At 43.6% G+C, this 21410-nt stretch overlaps 1 protein-coding gene across 5 annotated transcripts in view; it reads left to right on the forward strand.

Annotated features, from left to right (window-relative positions):
* GMIP (GEM interacting protein) overlaps positions 1 to 16748 on the forward strand; it is a 108791-nt gene extending 92043 nt beyond the window's left edge. For 4 of the 5 annotated variants that reach the window (XM_082207891.1, XM_082207892.1, XM_082207893.1 and 1 more), the window contains 3 exons: positions 942 to 1230; positions 3644 to 3755; positions 15431 to 16748. In XM_082207891.1, the coding sequence (XP_082064017.1) occupies positions 942 to 1230; positions 3644 to 3755; positions 15431 to 15825 (796 nt within the window). In that variant the 3' untranslated portion in view covers positions 15826 to 16748. The remainder of the gene's footprint in view (positions 1 to 941; positions 1231 to 3643; positions 3756 to 15430) is intronic. The other variant, XM_082207895.1, reaches the window with a different exon arrangement.
* Positions 16749 to 21410: the final 4662 nt, after the last annotated feature.

Consider the following 21410-nt stretch of genomic DNA (forward strand, 5'->3'; position numbering starts at 1 on the left):
TTGAAGTTCCTCAGAAGCTTCCCCGGGGTTGCTCTATAAGAAGATCAGTCATGGAATAGGATTCAGACCACTTAGTCCATTCACGTGAGACCCAGTCAGCCCCAAACCTCATACAAAAACCTCTCCATCTTGCTAAAGTTCTGCAACTAATGATTTGGGAATTCTTATGCAGGGAGATTCACAGCTCAGTTGCAGAACCATGGGCATAGCCAAGGGGGGCTCAACAACTTTGACTGCTCCCACAACAAAAATCCTGGCTAGGCTCATGTGCAGAACGCATGTTTTCAATCCCCAGCATCTCTAGTTCAAACAATTGGGGAGCAGATGATGGAGAAGATCTCTGCCTGGAGAGCTGCTGCCAGTCAAAGTAGACAATATTAGGCTAGATTGACAAATAATCTGACTTTGTATAAGGAAGATTCCTGTGTTTCTACAAAAAAGAGAAGAGGGTAACTCCAGAGTAAATCCTTGCAAGGTGAGGGGAGCCTCAGGTGATAGGTTAGCACAACTACTTTTGCACCAATAGTATAAAGCTATAATGGTTATTCATGTTTTATGTAGGGTCTAGGCTCTTCCCTCAAGGTAGCACTCCTGAAGGGGTATTGTATTTTTCCAGTACTCAAGCAGCAATATTATACTGCTGGGAAAATGTGATCCCTTCTGTGACATTATCATCATTGCTGTACCATGTGGAATTCAGTTGCCTAAGTGTCACAGCCCCTATTGAATGGCACCAGTGATGAAGGGCCCATCCCATGCATGCCAACCATGGAGATGCTTTTCAGAATGAAGTGGAGAAGCCCTGAATCCACAAAGTCACAAAATGAAAATGACTACCTACCTTACTGAAAATGTAGCCTAAGCACCTCAGTGTCTCCCATTTCTGGAAAATGTTTAGGTTCAGACCTTTGATGATTCATTCTCTCTCCTCCCCGCTCAAGAGTGGCTGAGAGATATGAGGATAACAAGATGTCTCCCAACAACCTGGGGATCATATTTGGGCCCACACTAATCCACCCTCCCTTGAGCAATGAAGTTTCCATGTCGTGCCTCGTGGACTCAGGGTACCAGTCCCAGCTGATTGAGTTTCTCATCCTCAACTACGAAAGGATTTTTGGGATGGATGACCTGCCTCCATCTGTGCTTTGTGAACGTGAAAACTCTTTGAAAGAAGCAATTACCAATGAAGCTCTTTCAAGCAGCGAAAGAGATGTTGATGCGCCTTCTGAGGTAGGAGTGGGGGCGGTATTCCCAAGCACATGCTTCCCTTCATTTCCCTACTCCTTCCCACATTGCCTCTACAGATATACTTCCATGGGCACCCCTCAAAATGGTGGTGCTAAGAATAGGGGAAGTACCGTATTTTTCTGTGTATAAGATGCTCCCATGTAGAAGACGACCCCTATTTTTTTGAACCCAAAATTAAGAAATCGATATTTTAGGGTTGCCATATCTCTAGAAGTGAAAATCTGGATGATTGGTGGCAGCAGAAGGTTGTTGAGCTTTTTTTGGCCAAGTGGGCAAAGTGTAACCCCCAGTCCCCCCGCCAAACACACAATCCAACCCAGACATTTGCTAGAAAATTTAAAGATCCTCCCGGCAATCAGCCTGTAATGGCTGGCAGAACTGGTTCTGGCAGCTTTTTCATGGCAGCCGCAGGAAGGTATGTAGTGTTTCTTAAAACTCCTGTGCATTCACCATCTCTGTATAAGGTAAAGGTACCCCTGCCCGTACGGGTCAGTCGTGTCCGACTCTAGGGTTGTGCGCCCATCTCGCTTAAGAGGCCGGGGGCCAGCGCTGTCCGAAGACACTTCCGGGTCACGTGGCCAGCGTGACGAAGCTGCTCTGGTGAGCCAGCACCAGCGCAGCACACGGAAACACCGTTTACCTTCCCGCTATAAAGCTGTATCTATTTATCTACTTGCACTTAGGGGTGCTTTCAAACTGCTAGGTGGACAGGAGCTGGGACCGAAAGACGAGAGCTCACCCTGCCGCGGGGATTCGAACCGCCGACCATGCGATCGGCAAGTCCTAGGCACTGAGGTTTTACCCACAGCGCCACCCGCGTCCCCCATCTCTGTATAAACCAAACCCCAATTTATGACTTTAAAAATTAGCCAAAAACATTGTCTTATACATGGAAAAATATGGTAATTGCAAAAACACAGGATGCCAGATTCAATACAGAAATCATCATGTATAAAAGGAGTATTTGACATTGGTGGGACAACATGACTGTATCCAGGTCAGGAGAAAAATGATCATACCATGTTGTTGTCCTGTAGCTGCTAAGGTCAGGACAGGGGTGAAAATGGCCAGGTTATAGTACAAATGCCTTCCCTACATGTGGCCACATGTTCCGTCCTTGGTATCCAGTCGCTGTTGGTGGGCTGAGATGCTGCTGCTCTCCCAGCTTCCTGGAGGGAGGCAGCTGAGGCCCAGGGAGCTCGGGGAGCTCAGCCCTGTGCAGGCCCAGAAGGGCAAGAGCAATGGACTGGCTCCACTGTATTGCCCAGGGCCAAGCTCCTTCCATAAGTACATGCGGCATATGGTGCTTGGAAGCTGGGAGAGCCAGGGCACCTCACTGACAGCTACCATTGGTTTCTATAGCTAAAGGATCTCTGGTGATTTTTATTTTATTTTTTATTTTTTGAGACATATCAAGCTGTTACTAGTCAAGGTTGATGGTACTAGGTAATGTGGACCATTTCTGAATTTACTGTAAGAGCTGAGCTGTGGAAGAATCACATGATGGTTTTGTTTTGGACTGAACCCCTTTTTGCTACAGGTAAAGGAATTGCATGTTTGAGTCACATATGCATGACCTTTTGCACATGAAAACCTAACATGTCAAGGGAAAAATTAGCCTAGAACTCTTCTCCTAAGCTTTATATATGCAAGCAGTGTTTTATGGGAGAAAATTCAAAATGCAGTCCCTGATCTGTAGTTTGACGCAGTAGAATCCACGTCCTTCTGCTCAGCGCATACCTTGGTTCTAAGACCACTGCCAATATGATTAACAGGCCTTATGATTACTGGGCATACAAGGATCCCTCATTTCTCATATTCTGTTCCCTCCATCTTTTCCTCTGAGCTTGTCAGTCTGCATGTGGTTGACCTCTGTGGTGCAAACTGCGATGGAGACACCAATGTTCTACATTTTACAAGGATCTCAATTTTAAAAAATAAATTGCCAAGCAGTGTATGGGGGTGGGGGGAGCGAAATTTTGCCAACATTTCCACTTTATCAGAATAGATCCATTTTTTGACATTTCAAAAGCACATAATACAACAAATGGCAGTGACCAGTTTCAAATTCTGAAAACAAAATGTGAGCAAAATGGATGTTTCAACAGGGAAGATTCTGAAACAAAAATATTTATAAAATAATGAAAATACTCCCCCCCCCACATTTTTTTTAAAAAATGTGGCACTTGAATTTAAAACTTTTAAATGAAATTCTGCAATTGAATGATTATATACACACACAGTAATGGGATTCTTTCCCTCTGACTCTGATTCTAACTTTTTGAAAGTCCTTTTGCAAGTTTGCTTTTCTTGCAGCAGCCACACCTTCATACAGGTGTGGCTATATGGGGAGCGCAATACACAGATTCACAAACATGGCTTTTCCTTCCAGCAGAAGTCCTCCTCTAAGCCGTATCTGGATGAAGACAATAGCACTGCTGTGGATCCTGCCAGGCAGAAGCAGTGTATGGAGCAAACCCCCTTTCCTGAAAGTGGGGCAACTATAGGTAAAGTTCTTTCCTAGATCCTGATCAGGCATTTAAAGAATATTGGTTCCTATTTTGGGGAAAGAATATTGTATTCTTCAGGTTCAACAGTGCCCCACACTTCCTCCAAACCATTAAGATCCACAATGTCTCCCTCATAACTTCCAGACACCCTGTCTCTCTAGATAATGTTTCTATAGCAACATTTCGAGAAGCCACTGCATTCTAAATTTTGCCTGCTCTAGTATTAGAATGGCCAAACCCAAATGATATATCTCGCTATAATAAGAAAGGTATGACCCCCCCCATAGGAGGATTTGTATTGCCACATCACTCCTGGTTTGGCGTGAAGTCATGGTGCTGTGGGGGTGCAAAAGTGAAGGCAGGTTGCGCAACAGCAGAGGCCATGGCATAGGAGTAGGAAGGGAGAGACAGGGAGAGGGGGGAAGTGGTTAAAGAAATGGCAGACATGTGAGTAAAGCAGAGATAGAGAGAGCTGAAAGAAAAATGGTGATTTTAAACCACAGCAGAGGTTTGACTAAAGGACCTTCATTGTCAAAACATTGTATGAAAGTACTATGGAGTATTTTAGAGCTTGCATATTTTATATCTCTCACATGAGGCAGCTAGGGAATTGGAAAGGGAGAAGTTTGCGTACTGGAGATACAGGGAGATACACCGAAAGCAGGGGGAAGGGACTGTTCTGAACAATGACAGAAGTTTTGAGTAAAGGGAGATAAAAGACACTGAGAGGAAAATTGCAGTTTTAAACAATGGCAGAGAAATGAGTGAAACAGGGCAGTAAAGTCACACAGAGAGGAAAAAAGTGGTTGTTTTAAACAATGGCAGAGGTTTCAATAAAGCAGGGATGGAGGAACACTGGTGATTTTAAATAATGGCAGAGGTTTGAATAGAGCAGGCAGAAGTGACACTGCGGGGGGGGTGGCAGTTTAAATTAAAACAAGGTTTGAGTACAGCAAGAAGGAAGTTTAGAAAGGCTCTGTTGTGTTAGTTTCTGTGTTGCATCCATCTCTGCTATTTTTCCATCATAAAACTAGGTTTTATTTTGTTTTTTTAAAAAAAAAAAACAACTCCTTGTCCCATCATTCCTGCTTTATTTAAATCTCTGCCATGGATTAAAACCACCATTTTCCTCCCAGTGTCTCTCCACCTCAACTCCAGTGCTTGGGGAAGCCCAACAAAGGAAGTGATCAAAGAGGAGCTTTCCTCGTCATTAACTTTTAATAAGCATTGCTTTGGGACATTTTTTTTAATTTTTTTTATTGAATTTCACTTAAATAACCAAAAGAAAAAACAAATCAACAATTTCAAAAGAAATATCCATACATAACACAAAAATAGCATCAGTTTCCATTACAATTCTTTGTCTTCTTCCTTAAATCTTTATATCTTTAAATCTTTAAATCTTTTCTCTACATACCTATTGACCTCCTTCCCTCCCGATTTCGGGCTTCTGAATAAAACTTCTTTCTTTTTTCTGCAGCTTTAATTGTTAATGGTTTGCGCATCGTAAGATTTATATCAAACCTGCTGTAGTTTTTAAGTTTCTATAGTTTCCTTCAATGTATACCATAAATTTATTCCAGTCACTAATAAACTTTGTATTTTTTTGGTTTCTATTTTTTTGCGTCATTTTTGCTAGTTCAACATATTCAAATAATAATTTTGTTTGCCAATCTCTGATAGTTGGGGTGTTTGGGCTTTTCCAATTTTGTGCTATTAATATTCTAGCCGCTACTGTTGCGTATTGGAATAGTGTCTTATCTTCTTTTTTAATTTCATCCCCAATTATTCCTAGTAAGAAGGCTTCTGGTCTTTTAGGGAAAGTGTATTTAAATATTTTTTTTAACTCATTATAAACAAGTTCCCAGAACTTCTTCATTTCTTCGCAGGTCCACCACATATGGTAGAAATTGCCTTCTTTGATTTTACACTTCCAGCAAGCCTTATTTCCTGTTTTGTACATTTTCCCTAGTTTTGCCGGTGTGATGACCTATACATAATTTTTTCCAAATTTTCTCTAAGCGTAACGCATGCTGTGAATTTCATTGCACTGCTCCATAATTTCAACCACTTATCATATTCTATATTGTATCCCAAGTCCATTGCCCATTTTGTCATGACGTCCTTTATTTCTTCATCTTTAGTGTCCCATTCTAATAATATGTTATACATTTTAGATAATAACTTGGTTTTACCTTCAATTATTTCTGAAATTTAGATTTTTTTCTCATTTATCCCTACTTTTTTATCTTCCTTCCATACTGCATTTATTTGATGAAATTGCAGCCAGCCTGTTAATTTATCTTTCAACTCCTCATATGTTCTCAATTTCCAGCCGCTTTCTGATCTTATCAGTAGGTCTTCATAAGTCAGCCTTTCTCCTTCCGTGTTTGCTTTTTTGGTTGTTAGGATGTCAATTGGTGATAGCCACCAGGGTGTTTTCCATTCCAAAAGTTTTTTATTTTTCTCCCAAACTTCATATAGTGGCCCTCTGATAATATGGTTTGAAAAACCTTTATGTACCTTTTCTTTATTTAGCCACAAATAGGCATGCCAACCGAATCTGTTGTTGAAGCCTTCTAGGTCTAGCAGGTCAGTGTTTTCCATATTAATCCAATCTTTGATCCAGCAAAGGCAGGAGGCTTCGAAATATAATTTCAGGTTTGGCACTGAGAATCCCCCTCTTTCTTTCCGATCTGTGAGTAATTTGAATCTAATTCTCGGTCTTTTCCCTTGCCATATAAATTTCGAAAGAGTTTTTTGCCAATCTTTAAACATTGTGGAACCTCTAATCACTGGAATGTTTTGGAATAAAAATAACATTTTTGGGAGTATGTTCATTTTTATTGCCGCCATCCTTCCCGACCACGAAAGTTTTACTCTGTTCCACGTATCTAGATCTTTTTTAATTTCCTTCCATGTTGTAAAATAATTGTCCTGAATTAAGTTTATGTTTTTTGTAATTAGCCAAATTCCCAAATACTTTATTTTTTTAACCAACTTGATTCCATTCTGTATCTCTAATTTTTCTCTTTCATCTTTTCCCAAATTTTTGGTCAACATTTTTGTCTTTAATTTATTTAACTTAAAACCAGATAGTTTACCATACTCTTCTAGTATTTCCAAAGCCTTACTAACACTTTTTTGCGGCTCTTCTCAGGATAACATCAAATCATCTGTGTACGCTTTTAGTTTGTATTCTTTCGTTCCTACTTTGATCCATTGAATCTCTGGTGTTACTCTTTTTTTGTTCATGATTACCTCCAATACCATAATGAATAAAAGCGGGGATAGAGGGCATCCCTGTCTTGTTCCTTTTTCAATTTTGAATGAATTTGTTAAATTGTTGTTTATAATCAATTTAGCAGATTGGTTCGAATAAATCGCTTTTATTCCTTCCATGAATTCGCCCTCTAGGCCTGCTTTCTCCATGCTTTTTAGTAGGAACTGCCATGAAACATTATTGAATGCCTTCTCAGCATCGATGAAAATCAGCGCTGCAGGTATTTCATTCTGTATTCTGCTCTGTATTCTGCTCTGGTCAGACCTCACCTGGAGCACTGTGTTCAGTTCTGGGCACCACAGTTCAAGAAGGACACTGACAAACTGGAACGTGAACAGAGGAGGGCAACCAAAATGGTCAAAGGCCTGGAAACGATACCTTATGAGGAACGGCTAAGGGAGCTGGGCATGTTTAGCCTGGAGAAGAGGAGGTTAAGGGGTGATATGATAGCCATGTTCAAATATATAAAAGGATGTCACATAGAGGAGGGAGAAAGGTTGTTTTCTGCTGCTCCAGAGAAGCGGACATGGAGCAATGGATCCAAACTACAAGAAAGAAGATTCCACCTAAACATTAGGAAGAACTTCCTGACAGTAAGAGCTGTTCGACAGTGGAATTTGCTGCCAAGGAGTGTGGTGGAGTCTCCTACTTTGGAGGTCTTTAAGCAGAGGCTTGACATCCATATGTCAGGAGTGCTCTGATGGTGTTTCCTGCTTGGCAGGGGGTTGGACTCGATGGCCCTTGTGGTCATTAAATTGTGGTCAGTGTCCTTCTTGAATTGTGGTGCCCAGAACTGGACACAGTACTCCAGGTGTGGTCTGACCAGAGCAGAATACAGTGGCACTATTACTTCCCTTGATCTAGATGAAGTAATAGTGCCACTGTATTCTGCTCTGGTCAGACCACACCTGGAGTACTGTGTCCAGTTCTGGGCACCACAATTCAAGAAGGACACTGACAAACTGGAACGTGTCCAGAGGAGGGCAACCAAAATGGTCAAAGGCCTGGAAACGATGCCTTATGAGGAACGGCTAAGGGAGCTGGGCATGTTTAGCCTGGAGAAGAGGAGGTTAAGGGGTGATATGATAGCCATGTTCAAATATATAAAAGGATGTCACATAGAGGAGGGAGAAAGGTTGTTTTCTGCTGCTCCAGAGAAGCGGACACGGAGCAATGGAGCCAAACTACAAGAAAGAAGATTCCACCTAAACATTAGGAAGAACTTCCTGACAGTAAGAGCTGTTCGACGGTGGAATTTGCTGCCAAGGAGTGTGGTGGAGTCTCCTACTTTGGAGGTCTTTAAGCAGAGGCTTGACAACCATATGTCAGGAGTGCTCTGATGGTGTTTCCTGCTTGGCAGGGGGTTGGACTCGATGGCCCTTGTGGTCTCTTCCAACTCTATGATTCTATGATTCTATGATTCTATGATTCTAAGATGCTATACTCCTATTGATGCAGCCCAGAATTGCATTGGCTTTTTTAGCTGCCGCGTCACACTGTTGGCTCATGTCAAGTTTGTGGTCAACCAAGACTCCTAGATCCTTTTCACATGTACTGCTCTCAAGCCAGGTGTCACCCATCTTGTATTTGTGCCTCTCATTTTTTTTGCCCAAGTGCAATACTTTACATTTCTCCCTGTTAAAATTCATCTTGTTTGTTTTGGCCCAGTTCTCTAATCTGTCAAGGTCGTTTTGAAGTGTGATCCTGTCCTCTGGGGTGTTAGCCACCCCTCCCAGTTTGGTGTCATCTGCAAATTTGATCAGGATGCCCTTGAGTCCATCATCCAAGTCGTTGATAAATATGTTGAATAAGACCGGGCCCAAGACAGAACCCTGTGGCACCCCACTAGTCACTCTTCTGCAGGATGAAGAGGAACCATTGATGAGCACCCTTTGGGTTCGGTCAGTCAGCCAGTTACAAATCCACTGAGTGGTAGCATAGTCAAGACCACATTTTACCAGCTTCTTTACAAGAATATCATGGGGCACCTTGTCAAATGCCTTGCTGAAATCAAGGTAGGCTACATCCACTGCGTTCCCTTCATCTACCAGGCTTGTAATTCTGTCAAAAAACGAGATCAGGTTAGTCTGACATGACTTATTTTTCAGAAATCCATGCTGACTATTGGTGATCACAGCATTCCTTTCTAGGTGCTCACAGACTGTTTGCTTAATGATCTGCTCCAGAATCTTCCCTGGTATTGATGTCAGACTGACTGGGCGGTAATTATTTGGGTCCTCTCTTTCCCCCTTTTTGAAAATAGGGACAACATTTGCCCTCCTCCAGTCTGCCGGGACTTCGCCTGTTCTCCAGGAATTCTCAAAGATGACTGCCAGTGGTTCTGAGATCACATCTGCCAGTTCTTTTAATACTCTTGGATGCAGTTCATCTGGCCCTGGAGACTTGAATACATCTAAACTAGCCAAATATTCTTGTACTATCTCCTTAGTTATTCTGGGCTGTGTTTCCTTTGCTGAATCATTTGCTCCAAATTCTTCAGGTTGGGCATTGTTTTCTTTATCGGAGAAGACTGAGGCAAAGAAGGCATTGAGTAGTTCAGCCCTTTCTGTGTCCCCTGTTTGCATTTCACCATCTTCTCCTCTGAGTGATCCCATTGTTTCTTTGTTCTTCCTTTTGCTACGAACATACCCATAAAAGCCTTTTTTGTTGCTTTTAACCTCTCTAGCAAGCCTGAGTTCATTCTGTGCTTTAGCTTTTCTGACTTTGTGTCTACACGTGCTGGCTATTTGTTTGAATTCCTCTTTGGTGGTTTCCCCCCTTTTCCATTTTTTGACACATCCTTTTTTAATCTTAATTCAGTTAAAAGTTCTTTAGATAGCCACCCTGGCTTCTTTAGGCACCTTCCATGTTTCCGTCTCATTGGTATTGCCTGATGTTGTGCTTTTAGTATCTCCCTCTTAACAAACTCCCAGCCATCATGAACTCCCTTTCCTTTTAGTATTGTTGTCCATGGGATCTCACCCAGCACTTCCCTAAGTTTTATGAAGTCGGCTTTCTTAAAGTCAAGAAATTGAGTCCTAGTATGCTTGGCTGCTCCTTTCCGCTGTATAGTAAACTTCAGAAGAGCATGATCACTCGCGCCTAATGATCCTTCCACTTCTACCCCACTAACCAGGTCATCAACATTGGTTAGGACCAGATCTAAAATGGCTGTTCCTCTTGTTGCTTCTCCCACTTTCTGGACAATGAAGTTGTCTGCAAGGCCAGTGAGGAATCTGTTTGACCTTATGCTCTTGGCTGAGTTTGATGTCCAACAAATATCCGGGTAATTGAAGTCCCCCATTACTACTATCTCCCTTCCTTTTGCATGCTTGGCCATCTGTTCCAGGAAGGCATCATCTATGTCCTCCGTTTGGCTTGGGGATCTATAGTAAACTCCCACAATGAGGTCTCTGTTATTCTTCTCTCCCTTAATTTTGACCCAAATGCTCTCACTTTGGCTTTGAGGTTCTAAATCTTGGATCTCTTCACAGGTATACACATCCCTGACATATAACGCCACTCCTCCTCCTTTCTTGTCTGGTCTGTTTCTCTGAAATAGATTGTATCCCCCCATTATTACATTCCAATCGTGGGACTTATCCCACCAGGTTTCAGTGATGCCTATTATGTCATATTTAGTTTGCTGTACCAAGAGCTCAAGCTCATCTTGTTTATTTCCCATGCTTTGCGCATTAGTGTACAGACATTGAAGTCCATTAATCATTCCCCCGTGTCTCTTATTTAAGGATTTTTTCCTCCCACCACTGCGTGCTGTTTGCTCCATTTGGTCTATGACATTTGGATGATCATCTTCATTAATTGATAGACTCCTACCTTCAGGAGCACTGTCTCCCTCCCCCACATTAGTCAGTTTAAAGCCCTCCTGATGAGGTTTCTGAGATTTTTGGCAAAAACATTTCTCCCAACCATTGTGAGGTGCAGCCCATCACTTGCCAGAAGTCCATCTTCAAGAAACTGCAGTCCGTGATCTAAGAATCCAAACCGTTCCTGTTTACACCATTTGCGAAGCCAGCTGTTCACTTCCACTATTTTCCCCTCTCTCCCTGGGCCACGTCGTTCAACTGGGAGGACAGACGAGATGACAATTTGTGCATTTAGTTGCTTCAATTTCCTTCCAAGAGCCTCGTAGTCTCTTTTGATCTTCTGGAGGCTATAGCTTGCAATTTCATTGGTTCCCACATGAACCAAGAGGAAGGGGTATTTGTCAGTGGGTTTTATGATTCCTTGCAGTCGTTCAGTTACATCTTGGATATTAGCCCCGGGGAGACAGCACACTTCCCAAGACATCTTGTCAGGCCCACAGATCACTGCTTCTGTTCCCCTCAGTAGGGAATCCCCTATCACCACTACACGCCTCCTCTTGGGTTTGGTCGGGGTTCTTCCGTGAGCTGTCCGTTCCAAGGTCGCCTGCACATTCCCTGAGGACTGACTTTGCTGCTCGTCTTCATATACCTGATCGACTGTAATGAGGGAGAGATCCTCAAATGGAGTCTGCTCTTCGTCTTCCATGCTAGGGGAGAGGACCTCAAAGCGATTGTGTATTTCTAAACAATCAGAGTGAACCCTGGGCCTCCTACTTCTTTGAGTCACGTTTCTCCATATATCTGGCTCCTGTGTTGGTGAACTAGCCTCCTTCTCAGGGGAGTCCCCTGTCTCCTCCTTGGTGGGGACGGTGTGCTCTGTTGCTTCCAAGAAGAGCTCCAGCTCTCTAATTCTTTGGAGCGTAGCTACACGTTCCTCCAGTTGCTGGACTTTGTCTTTTAAAAGGGCAATCAACATGCAATTGCTGCAGGTAAAGCTGCCTGCAACCTTTGGCAAGATGGCAAACATTGCGCAGGAATCGCAGGCGACTGCAGCTGTTCCCTCCCCTTCCATCTTGAGATCGTGTCGTTGGGGGTGGCTACAGAGGTCCTCCATCATAAAAAGCTTGAAGACTTTTCTATGATCCTATGATTTTACAGGGCCAGAGTTCTTAATGTTAGTTCTCTTGAGACCCAGATTTGATCAATTCTGCCCCAACTCTTATGTGGTTCTGAAAAGAAGGTGAATTGCTTCCTTATTGGGTGTTTGTATCTCCAGATGTCTATTAAATCTAAATTTTCCTCCAGGTTATTAAAGGATCTTGGCAGTTTCCCTTGGTTACGTTTTTCTTTTCTGATTGTCTATCTATTTCTGGTGCCGGCACTCCCAATAATATTGTCTTGTTACACTCTAACTCTAGCAATATTTGTTCCAGTTTCTTAAAAAAATCAAATTTGTTCAGATTCGGGGCATATATGTTTATCACGTTAAATTTTTCACCCTGGAAATTAATTTGTACCCCCAAAATCCTTCCTTCATTGTCTTTACAGATTAATTTGGGTTCCCGTTTTTCTTTGACATATATCGCTACCCCTCTCCCCCCCCCCCGCAATAGAATTTATAAACTCAACCCCCAGTTTTTTGTTTATCAAAATATGTTTATGCTTTTTGGTCACGTGTGTCTCCTGTATACAGATTAAATCAAGATTCTTTCTTTTCATGGCATTCACAATTTTATTCCTTTTGGTTTTTTCATTCAAACCGTTCACATTCCATGACAAAATTTTCAGATTCATTACAGTGGTGCCCCGCAAAACGAGTGCCTCGCAAGACAAAAAACTCGCTAGACGAAAGGGTTTTGCGGTTTTTGAGCTGCTTCGCAAGACGAATTTCCCTATGGGCTTGCTTTGCAAGACAAAACGTCTTGCAAGTTTGTTTTCTTTTTCTTAACACCGTTAATACAGTTGTGACTTGACTTCGAGGAGCAACTCATTGAACGTGGTGTGGTAGCCTTTTTTGAGGTTTTTGGTGATTTTTGAAGCTTTTCCAAAACTTTTCTAACACCGTGCTTCGCTAGACGAACAAACTCGCGAAACGAATTAATTTCGTCTTGCGAGGCACCACTGTATTATGCTTACTTTCCAATCTACAAACAACTAATAATTTAAATTCGAGTGGTTTTGTTTTCTATATGCTCTTCCTCTTCTTCCACTACTCTCTCTTCTTCTTCCTCTTCTTCTACTTCTTCTTCCCTTCCTTTATCTTCCTGTTCTTTCCCTTTCTCTCTTTTTCTTCTTCTCTCCTCTACATCTCCATTTCTTCCTCCATATCTCTCCTCTACTTTTCCAAGATCTTTCTCATATCTCCACAGAAATTTCTTCACTTCTTGGGTCTCGGTAATCCTGAATCTTTTATCTTTATAGAAGAAGGAGATCCCTTCTGGGAACTCCCATCTATGTTGTATGCCGTTTTTTTTCAGAACACTTACTAGCTGTTTGTAACCTTCTCTTTTGCGTAGGAGTCTGGTTGGTATTTCTTTAAAAATGATAATTGGTCTGCCTTCAATTATTAATTTCTTTTGATAGCTTGTTCTTAATATTGTATTTTTCATCTCTATCAAATTGAATATGACTAAACAGTCTCCTGGAACTTTTTTTGATTTTACTTCTTTAGACCTCATTTTTATTCTAAAAGCATTTTCCATCGTATATGCGACCTCTTCTTTCAATTCCAACCATTTCGCTAGTTCTTTAGTCATTTTTTCTTTAATGTTCTCATTTGCTTCTTCTCCTACTCCTCTAAACTTTAGGTTTAGCTCTTTCTGTTTCATTTCAATCATCGCTAAATTATCCAGAACTTGATCTTGATTTCTATTCAGTTCTCCTATTTCATCTTTTATCCTATCGTCCAGTAGCACTACACCTATAATCATGAAGTGCTTTGAAAAGCTGGTACGAAATTATGTCATTGCCTGCCTACCAGAGGGACTGGACACATTCCAATTTGCTTATAAAACGAAAAGATCGACAGAGGACGCTGTGGCGATTGCCCTCCATGCCGTTCTTGCACATTTGGAGCAGCGGGGGGGTTATGCCAGACTGCTTTTTTTAGATTTCAGCTCGGCATTTAATACCATTCTACCACAACGTCTGATGTCTAAACTGGAAGATCTGGGGCTTCTGTTATCACTTCGTGGGTGGATATTGGACTTTTTGTCAGACCGCCCCCAGAGGGTTCGGTTGGGCCCTTATACCTCTAGTATGCTTAGGACTAACACAGGAACACCACAGGGATGCGTACTCAGTCCGCTCCTTTATATTCTCTACACGTACGATTGTGTCGCTGCTCACCCTAGTAATAGGGTTGTCAAATTTGCAGATGACACAACCGTGATTGGGCTCATCTCTGAAAGGGAGTGTGAAATGGACTATAGAGATGAGGTGGAGCGGCTGACAGAGTGGTGCAGAGCTAGCAACTTGCTCATAAATACAAGGAAGACAAAGGAGCTTGTGGTGGACTTCAGGAGACAGAAGAGCAACGTCCAGCCACTTTTGATTGATGGGGTCTGTGTGGAGAGGGTAACAACGTTCAGATTTTTGGGCATTGAATTACAAGAGGATCAGTCCTGGAGTGTCAACACAAGGGGGCTTGTGAAGAAGGCGCAGCAGAGACTGTACTTTTTGAGAATTCTAAGGAAAAACCATCTTCCGCAGAAACTGCTGCTTGCCTTCTATCACTGTGCCATTGAGAGCGTGCTCACTTATGGCTTATGTGTGTGGTACGGAAGCTGTACTACCCGGGACAGGTTGGGGTTGTGCAGAGTTGTTAAGGCAGCAGAGAGCATTGTTGGCTGCCCACACTCCACCTTAGAGCAGATTTATGCCACAAGGTGCCATAGGAAGGCACTGGACATAGTAAAAGATCCATCGCATCCTGGTCACTGTCTCTTCGAGCTCCTGCCGTCGGGACGGAGATACAGGACGATGAAGACAAGAACGAGCCGTCTTAAGAATAGCTTCTTCCCCAGAGCGATCTCGGCCCTGAATGGGAAGCCCGGACTTTGAAAGTCATCTAATCTTCCTTGCTATTTTATACTGTATTGTTTTAATTAGTGTTTTTATAGTTGTTTTGATTTTGTGTGGAGTGCCCTACCTGGGTGGATGGAGCAGCCAAGTAATTTCGTTGTCCCCGAGAGGGGGCAATGACAATAAAGATATTATTATTATTATTATCTGTCTCCTTCCTTTGTTCTTTCATTTCTTTTTGTATTTTTTTGTTTGTTTCTTCCATAGTCTTTGATCGAACTGTTAAGTCTTTAATTTTACTAGACAGTTTGCCTACTACTCCCTCTATTTTCTTGTCTATCAACTCATGCATCTCTCCTAGCTTTTTCTCCATATGTATTTCACTCTGTTTGAATTTCTCCTTTATTTTTAGCCATAAGATATCTAAATCCTTAGATTTGGGACATCTTTCAAGTTAAGATTTGTTGCTTCCTGGGATGATACATTCAATAGGTTGTCTGCTTCCCTAATTCTCCATAATGTCTCTTCTCCTCACTCAGAGTTGAACAGCAGTGATGGCACCAAACAGAATGACGCTATACTTGACCCTGAAGTTGCCAATGTCAGCCCACAGACCAGGGGGCGCTTCAGCCGGATGCCTGTGAAGCACCCTCGCACTGTCACCCCCATAGTGTCCAGTCTGCCCCTGCTGGCTGCTACCATGTCTGGCTCAGAGGCAGGAGGCCGTCTCCTGGAGCAAGGTACAAATAGCCGCAGCAACTCGCCAGACACTCGAGGGCAGCGCAAGCACTTTGAGATCACTCCGGAGACTGCCAGGATTGTCTCCAAGTTCCAGACTCAGAATGGGAACCAAGACTGCTGTCCTGCAGGGCTGGAAAACCCACTGGAGGGAGAGCCTGTGGATGCATTGGGAGGAAGCAGGACTGAATCTTGAGCCTTAAATGTTTTTGTTTTAATTTTTTAGGAAGCAAACCAAACAAAGGGCTTGAATTCTAGTTCCAGGAACAATTTGGAATAACTAGACCCTAACTTTGCAAAAGCAGGAAAAACTGCTGTTCACCTAAGAGTACACTTGAGAACTGGGGAAGAAACAGCCCTGGGTGTATCTCACAGAAACCTAGGAGGGATGATGCCCCCTCCAGATTTAACTGTTGCATTTCTTGCTTTGCAATGCCTTTGCAATGGAGGCGAGGAGCCAGTGCGGAGCTGCTGGGTTGCTGTAAGCTACAAAGCCATTGGTGCAGTCTCTCGAAATGGGGCTGATGCTGAAGGGTGACTTCCAGGGGGCAGCCAGGAGCATTTGGTGGGAAGAAGAGTCAAGGGCAGAGCCTAAGGCATAGCAGGATGTTGCTTGAGGTCCCAGGGGAGTCGTTTGTCAGCATGGGGTGGCTGTTTTTCCAGGGGTCGTGTTGGGGATAAAACACATTTGGGGTGTTTGGGGGCAGGGCATGACTGTTCAAGTAAAATCCAGGGTGGTTCAGGGGTGGTTTTTCCACCTGGGCTGGGTATGGTTTGAAAAGGTGATGACATTACGCTGAGACTACATGAGGGGGGGGGGGGCTCAACCAGACCAGACTGCCACATGCAGGTTGAAAGATACCAAAATATTGAGAAAGGTGAGTTCCGTGACCTATATAAATTTTGCAAATTTTGCAAAGTTTCATAACTTCTCTTACTTTGCATACTTCTATTATTTTTATTTCTCATTTTTGTGCATTATTTATTCTACTGCTGCTCATACCGAGGGGGCAGTGGAGCCCCACTGCCTGAGCTTTGGAAATCTTGTAACAGCTACCTCTCTTGCTTCTGAGCTTTCAGGGGGTATTGCCCAAAAAATTCAAACACATCTTTGCAGTCTTCAGAGCTACAAACTGTTTTTGTTCTGTTTTTTGTTTTTTTTTGTTTTTTTTTTTTTTTTTTTTTACAAAAGAGAACAGATTCTCAGGAAGCAAAGCTTTGCAGTGTCATTTTCTGTGCCTGCCTAGAATTGCAGTGTTTGGGGCAAAGGTAAGTTGCAATGCTATAAGTGAGGAGGGAAGCGTGACTGGCAGAGGACACATGGAGGCAGGACAGCTACTGTCCTTGGGAGGCTGCCTGCTGCAGAGGTGGGTGGTGAAGGTGCTGCTAGGGTGTTTCAACATCAGCCTGATCGCACTCATCTATATTTAGGTTCTCTGTGCAGCTTTGGCTGCTTCATAGATGATAGAATTCCTTTGTTCAGTTCCTTGCAGGAAGTTGCAGGTACTGCATGTTTCTGCCATCCATGGAGTAGGAGACAACAAGGCGACTGCGACTCCTCCCACCATTTCTTCCCCAGTTCTGTCCTCCATGCTTAGGGCTCAGACACACTTACCTTTAGCTCCTCTCTTTCCAGGCACAAGTCCATGCTTAAAAGCTCCATGTCCCAGCATGGTGGTTCTCTCTCTCTCCCCCCCCCCCCTTCCCAGCTTTGCCTGAAAAAACCCGCTCTTTCACGCTCAGTTGAAGCAAACATCAAGTCAGGTTTTCTGTGGATTTCCATTTGCTCTGATTGAACTTTAAAGAGTGGGTTTTGGTGGGCAGAGCTCCAGACCAAATAGAAAAAAGACCACTCGGACATAGAGCTTTAAAGTGTGGACAATGCCTGGAAAGAGCAAAGGAAAGGGGAGTGTAGTAAGCCCCCCTCCTTGCCTGCTTTGAGTCCTCTCACCACAGCAGGTGAAGAAGAAGAAGAGGAAGAGTTTGGATTTGATATCCCGCCTTTCACTCCCTTTAAGGAGTCTCAAAGTGGCTAACATTCTCCTTTCCCTTCCTCCCCCACAACAAACACTCTGTGAGGTGAGTGGGGCTGAGAGACTTCAAAGAAGTGTGACTGGCCCAAGGTCACCCAGCAGCTGCATGTGGAGGAGCGGAGACGCAAACCTGGTTCCCCAGATTACGAGACTACCGCTCTTAACCACTACACCACACTGGCTCTCTGTGTGACCTCTGTGGATGGCAGAAGTGGGCAGTGAAGGAGTGGGCAGATCCATGTCTGCCTTGTCTGTCCCACAGGTCAAAAGGTAAAGTAAAGGTTCAAGCCTTGGTTGCAGGCTGGCAAGCTACTTCATGTGCAGGGGAACCTGCTACCAGTTGGGAGTTCCAGCCCTGTATGCATGCCCTGAAGTACATGCCTTTGTATGCGCCTGCTGGCTACATGCCATTTCTGACACAGAGTGTAATGCTAGCAGAATGGGAAATTTGCCACAAGTGAAGCAATTGTCTCTAGTGTTGCCAGAGAGCACCTGAGGCGACTCCCGGCTGGATGCTAGGTTCCTCGATCAGAGCGGAGAAGAAACAAGAGACAACCAGGTGTAATGCACTGCAAAGCGGGCTATTAAGCCTTTGGTCAGTTTATTGGTCAACCAAAGTTGGAGAAAGTGTGCATGTTTTTTTTATAACTTTACATTGAGGAGAAAAAATTAAGTCTTCTTCTTTCCCAAACATCCAAGTCCCATGGGGTCAGTGTCACAGATGCATCACACCTGCAGGTGGAGAAGCTACATTCTGGAGTTTGGGCTAGAAACAGGTTTTTCCTGTGACCCATTAAGGCAACAATACAGCACCCAGAGGTCCCCATTATGCAAAAGCCCCTGGATAAGAGTGGTAATCGTTAAACAATTGCCAGAGCCCTTAAAGGTGGGATTTCCCCGGAGAGTCTGCCTGCGTGACTTTAGGGATTATGGATGGCATTAGGATTCCCACGATGCAAGGCGTAACACACTTGGTCTACAGTTTAGGAACAAAATCATACCTTTACAAGTGATTTTACACAAGGTTACAGGAAGAAAAACAATTTTTCGAAGAGAGATGCGACATTTTCTTAGCTGAGCAGTTCCTAGTGAAAGCTCTGGTTTCGAGAGAGTGCTACTTTGCCGCTCTTAGTCTTGCAGAACGTTCCATAGCTGCAGTACCAGGAAGCCAGCCACTAGGGGCGCTGTGGAGCAAGGATGTTGAAGTGGGACAGCTGATCCCTTTCAATCTTGCCCGTAGGCGACGATGCCTTTATTTGAAGAGACGGGACGGATCTTTCTCAAGGCGTAACCGTGTAGCCGCAGGTGGTGGTAACTGGGAATAGAAAGGGGGCACTGGATTCTGGTAACAGGAGGCAGGAGAAGAAAGGAGGTGGCTTGTGAGTAGCTCACAAAGTGGCAGGAAGCAACCTTGGGCTGAAGTCATGCCGGTCTCAAGGCAGATCTCAAAACAGCCATCCCCCCCCCCCGTCCTGCACCTTCAGTCTAAATCCACATGCAGTCAGGGTGCAATGGTGCCACAGCCAGCTACACATCTGCGCATAGCTAGCGTTACACATATTTATCAATTAATGCAAACATCATTTTCTTCTCAGGAGATCACTTGTAGACGACTAAGATGGTCTTCCATGAACACAGTTTTAACAGTGAGACCGTAAGTGACTGTGGAGGCCAGTTCTGGATCCACACGTCCTTCCACAGTGGAGACACAGGTTTCCAGGCGGGAGTTGATCAGGATGAGGATTTGCCAAGAGTGCCTTCCTCTTAACACATTTCTCCCTTTTGCCCTGAGTTCACGCTTCTTCAAAGCCTATGACACCTTCGGTAAAGGCTCACAGGCCAGCGTTGCCCAGTTATCAGTGCTTATGTTACATTCTTTTAGATTGTTGTCCATCAGTATTTCACTTTCCATTCTTGAGTTCAGAATAGAGTAGTTGCTTTGGAAGACGATAGTGAGGCATCCAAACAACATGACCAGTCCAATGAAGTTGATGTTGAAGAATCATTGCTTCAACACTGCTGATCTTAGTTCACCTGTCTTTCCAAGTGATGTGTAAAAAATTTTGGAGACACCATTGATGAAATCTTTCAAGGAGTCAGAGATGGCATTTATAAGTGGTCCATGTTTGACAAGCATACAGCAAGCTTGGTAGTACAATAGCTTTGGTTTCCCTGCAAATGTCCCACTACTCAAATGCTCTGCACTTCAATCAGGAGATAGCTGCGCTCACAGAGCTCAGGCGATGCTGGATTTCAGCATCAATGTCGGTCCTTGTGGAAGGATAACTGCCCAGGTAGGAGAAGTGATTGACACTTTCCAAAGTTACACCATTGAGTTGGATCTGTGGTGCTGCGGAAGGGTTGTTTTGTGCTTGTTGGTGCAGCACTTTGGTTTTTTGGATTTTGAGCAACAGGCCAAGCTTTTTGTAAGCTTCTGTGAAGATATTTAGGATGGTTTGGAGGTCATCCTCCGAGTGTGCACACACTATGTTGTCATCAGCATATTGAAGTTCTATGACAGAAGTTACAGTAACTTTACTCTTTGCTTTCAGCCTACTCAGATTAAAGAACTTTCCATCTGTTTGATATATGATTTCTACCCTGGTGGGAAGTTTCGCTTCGACAATGTGTAGGATCATGGCAATGAAGGGCGATAACACATCCCTGTTTAATGCCCAATTCCACTGTGAATGGTTCACTTTGAGAGCAAGTGTTATCCGCAATAGTTGCTGTCGTATTATCATGGAGGAGCCAAAGGGTGTTCACAAATATATCTGGACCGTCGATTTTCAGAAGAACAGTCCACAGGGCATTACGATTTACAGTGTCGAAGGCCTTAGTAAGGTCAATAAACGCCATATACAGAGGTTGGTTTTGCTAGCTGCATTTTTCTTGAAGCTGTCGAGCAGTGAAAATCATGCCCACTGCCCCCTAGAACAGGCATCCCCAACCTTTGGCCCTCCAGATTTTTGGACTACCAATCACCACTGGTCCTGTTAGCTAGGAATCATGGGAATTGTAGGCCAAAACATCTGGAGGGGCGCAGGTTGGGGATGCCTGTCCTAGAAGGTCTAAAACCATTTTGGGATTTAGGAAAGGTCGCCCCAGATATTGTTAAGAGACAGTTTGCTAAGATCCTTGCAAGAGGTTTGCAGGCTGCAGCTAATAAAGAGATGTCTCAATAATTTCTGCAGTTCTATCACCTTTTTTTAAAAAAGATTGATAACTCTGGCATCCATAAAGTCTGCCGGGATCTCCTCTCTCTCCCAGATTTTTTTGATGAGCTTGTGAAGTGGTTGTGTAAATTTAATCCGGCCCACTTTGAAAACTTTGGCAGGTATCCCATCAGGTCCACTGGCTTTGTTGTTTTTCATTTCGTTAATAGCTGCACATAGCTCTCCCAGATTTGGAGATATTGCAGGGCCATCTATCATTTGTTTTTGCGGGATTTTTGAGAGGAGGACCTCAGCAGCTACAGGGGAGTTGCAATTAAGGAGATGATGATGATTGATTGAATTTATATACCACCCTATACCTGGAGGTCTCAGGGCAGTTCACAGAATAAAATCTAAATCTAAAACCACAAAATACATAATCAAAATAAAAACAGCAACCCAATAACCCTCCCCCCCCAATGAACTTCCCTGGGGAGAGCATTCCACAGATGGGGAGCCACTGCAGAGAAGGCCCATTCTCGTGTTGCCACCCTCCGGACCTCTTGAGGAGGAGGCACATGACAAAAGGCCTC

Source organism: Podarcis vaucheri (assembly GCF_965113315.1).
Source record: "Podarcis vaucheri genome assembly, chromosome: 2".
NCBI lineage: Eukaryota > Metazoa > Chordata > Lepidosauria > Squamata > Lacertidae > Podarcis > Podarcis vaucheri.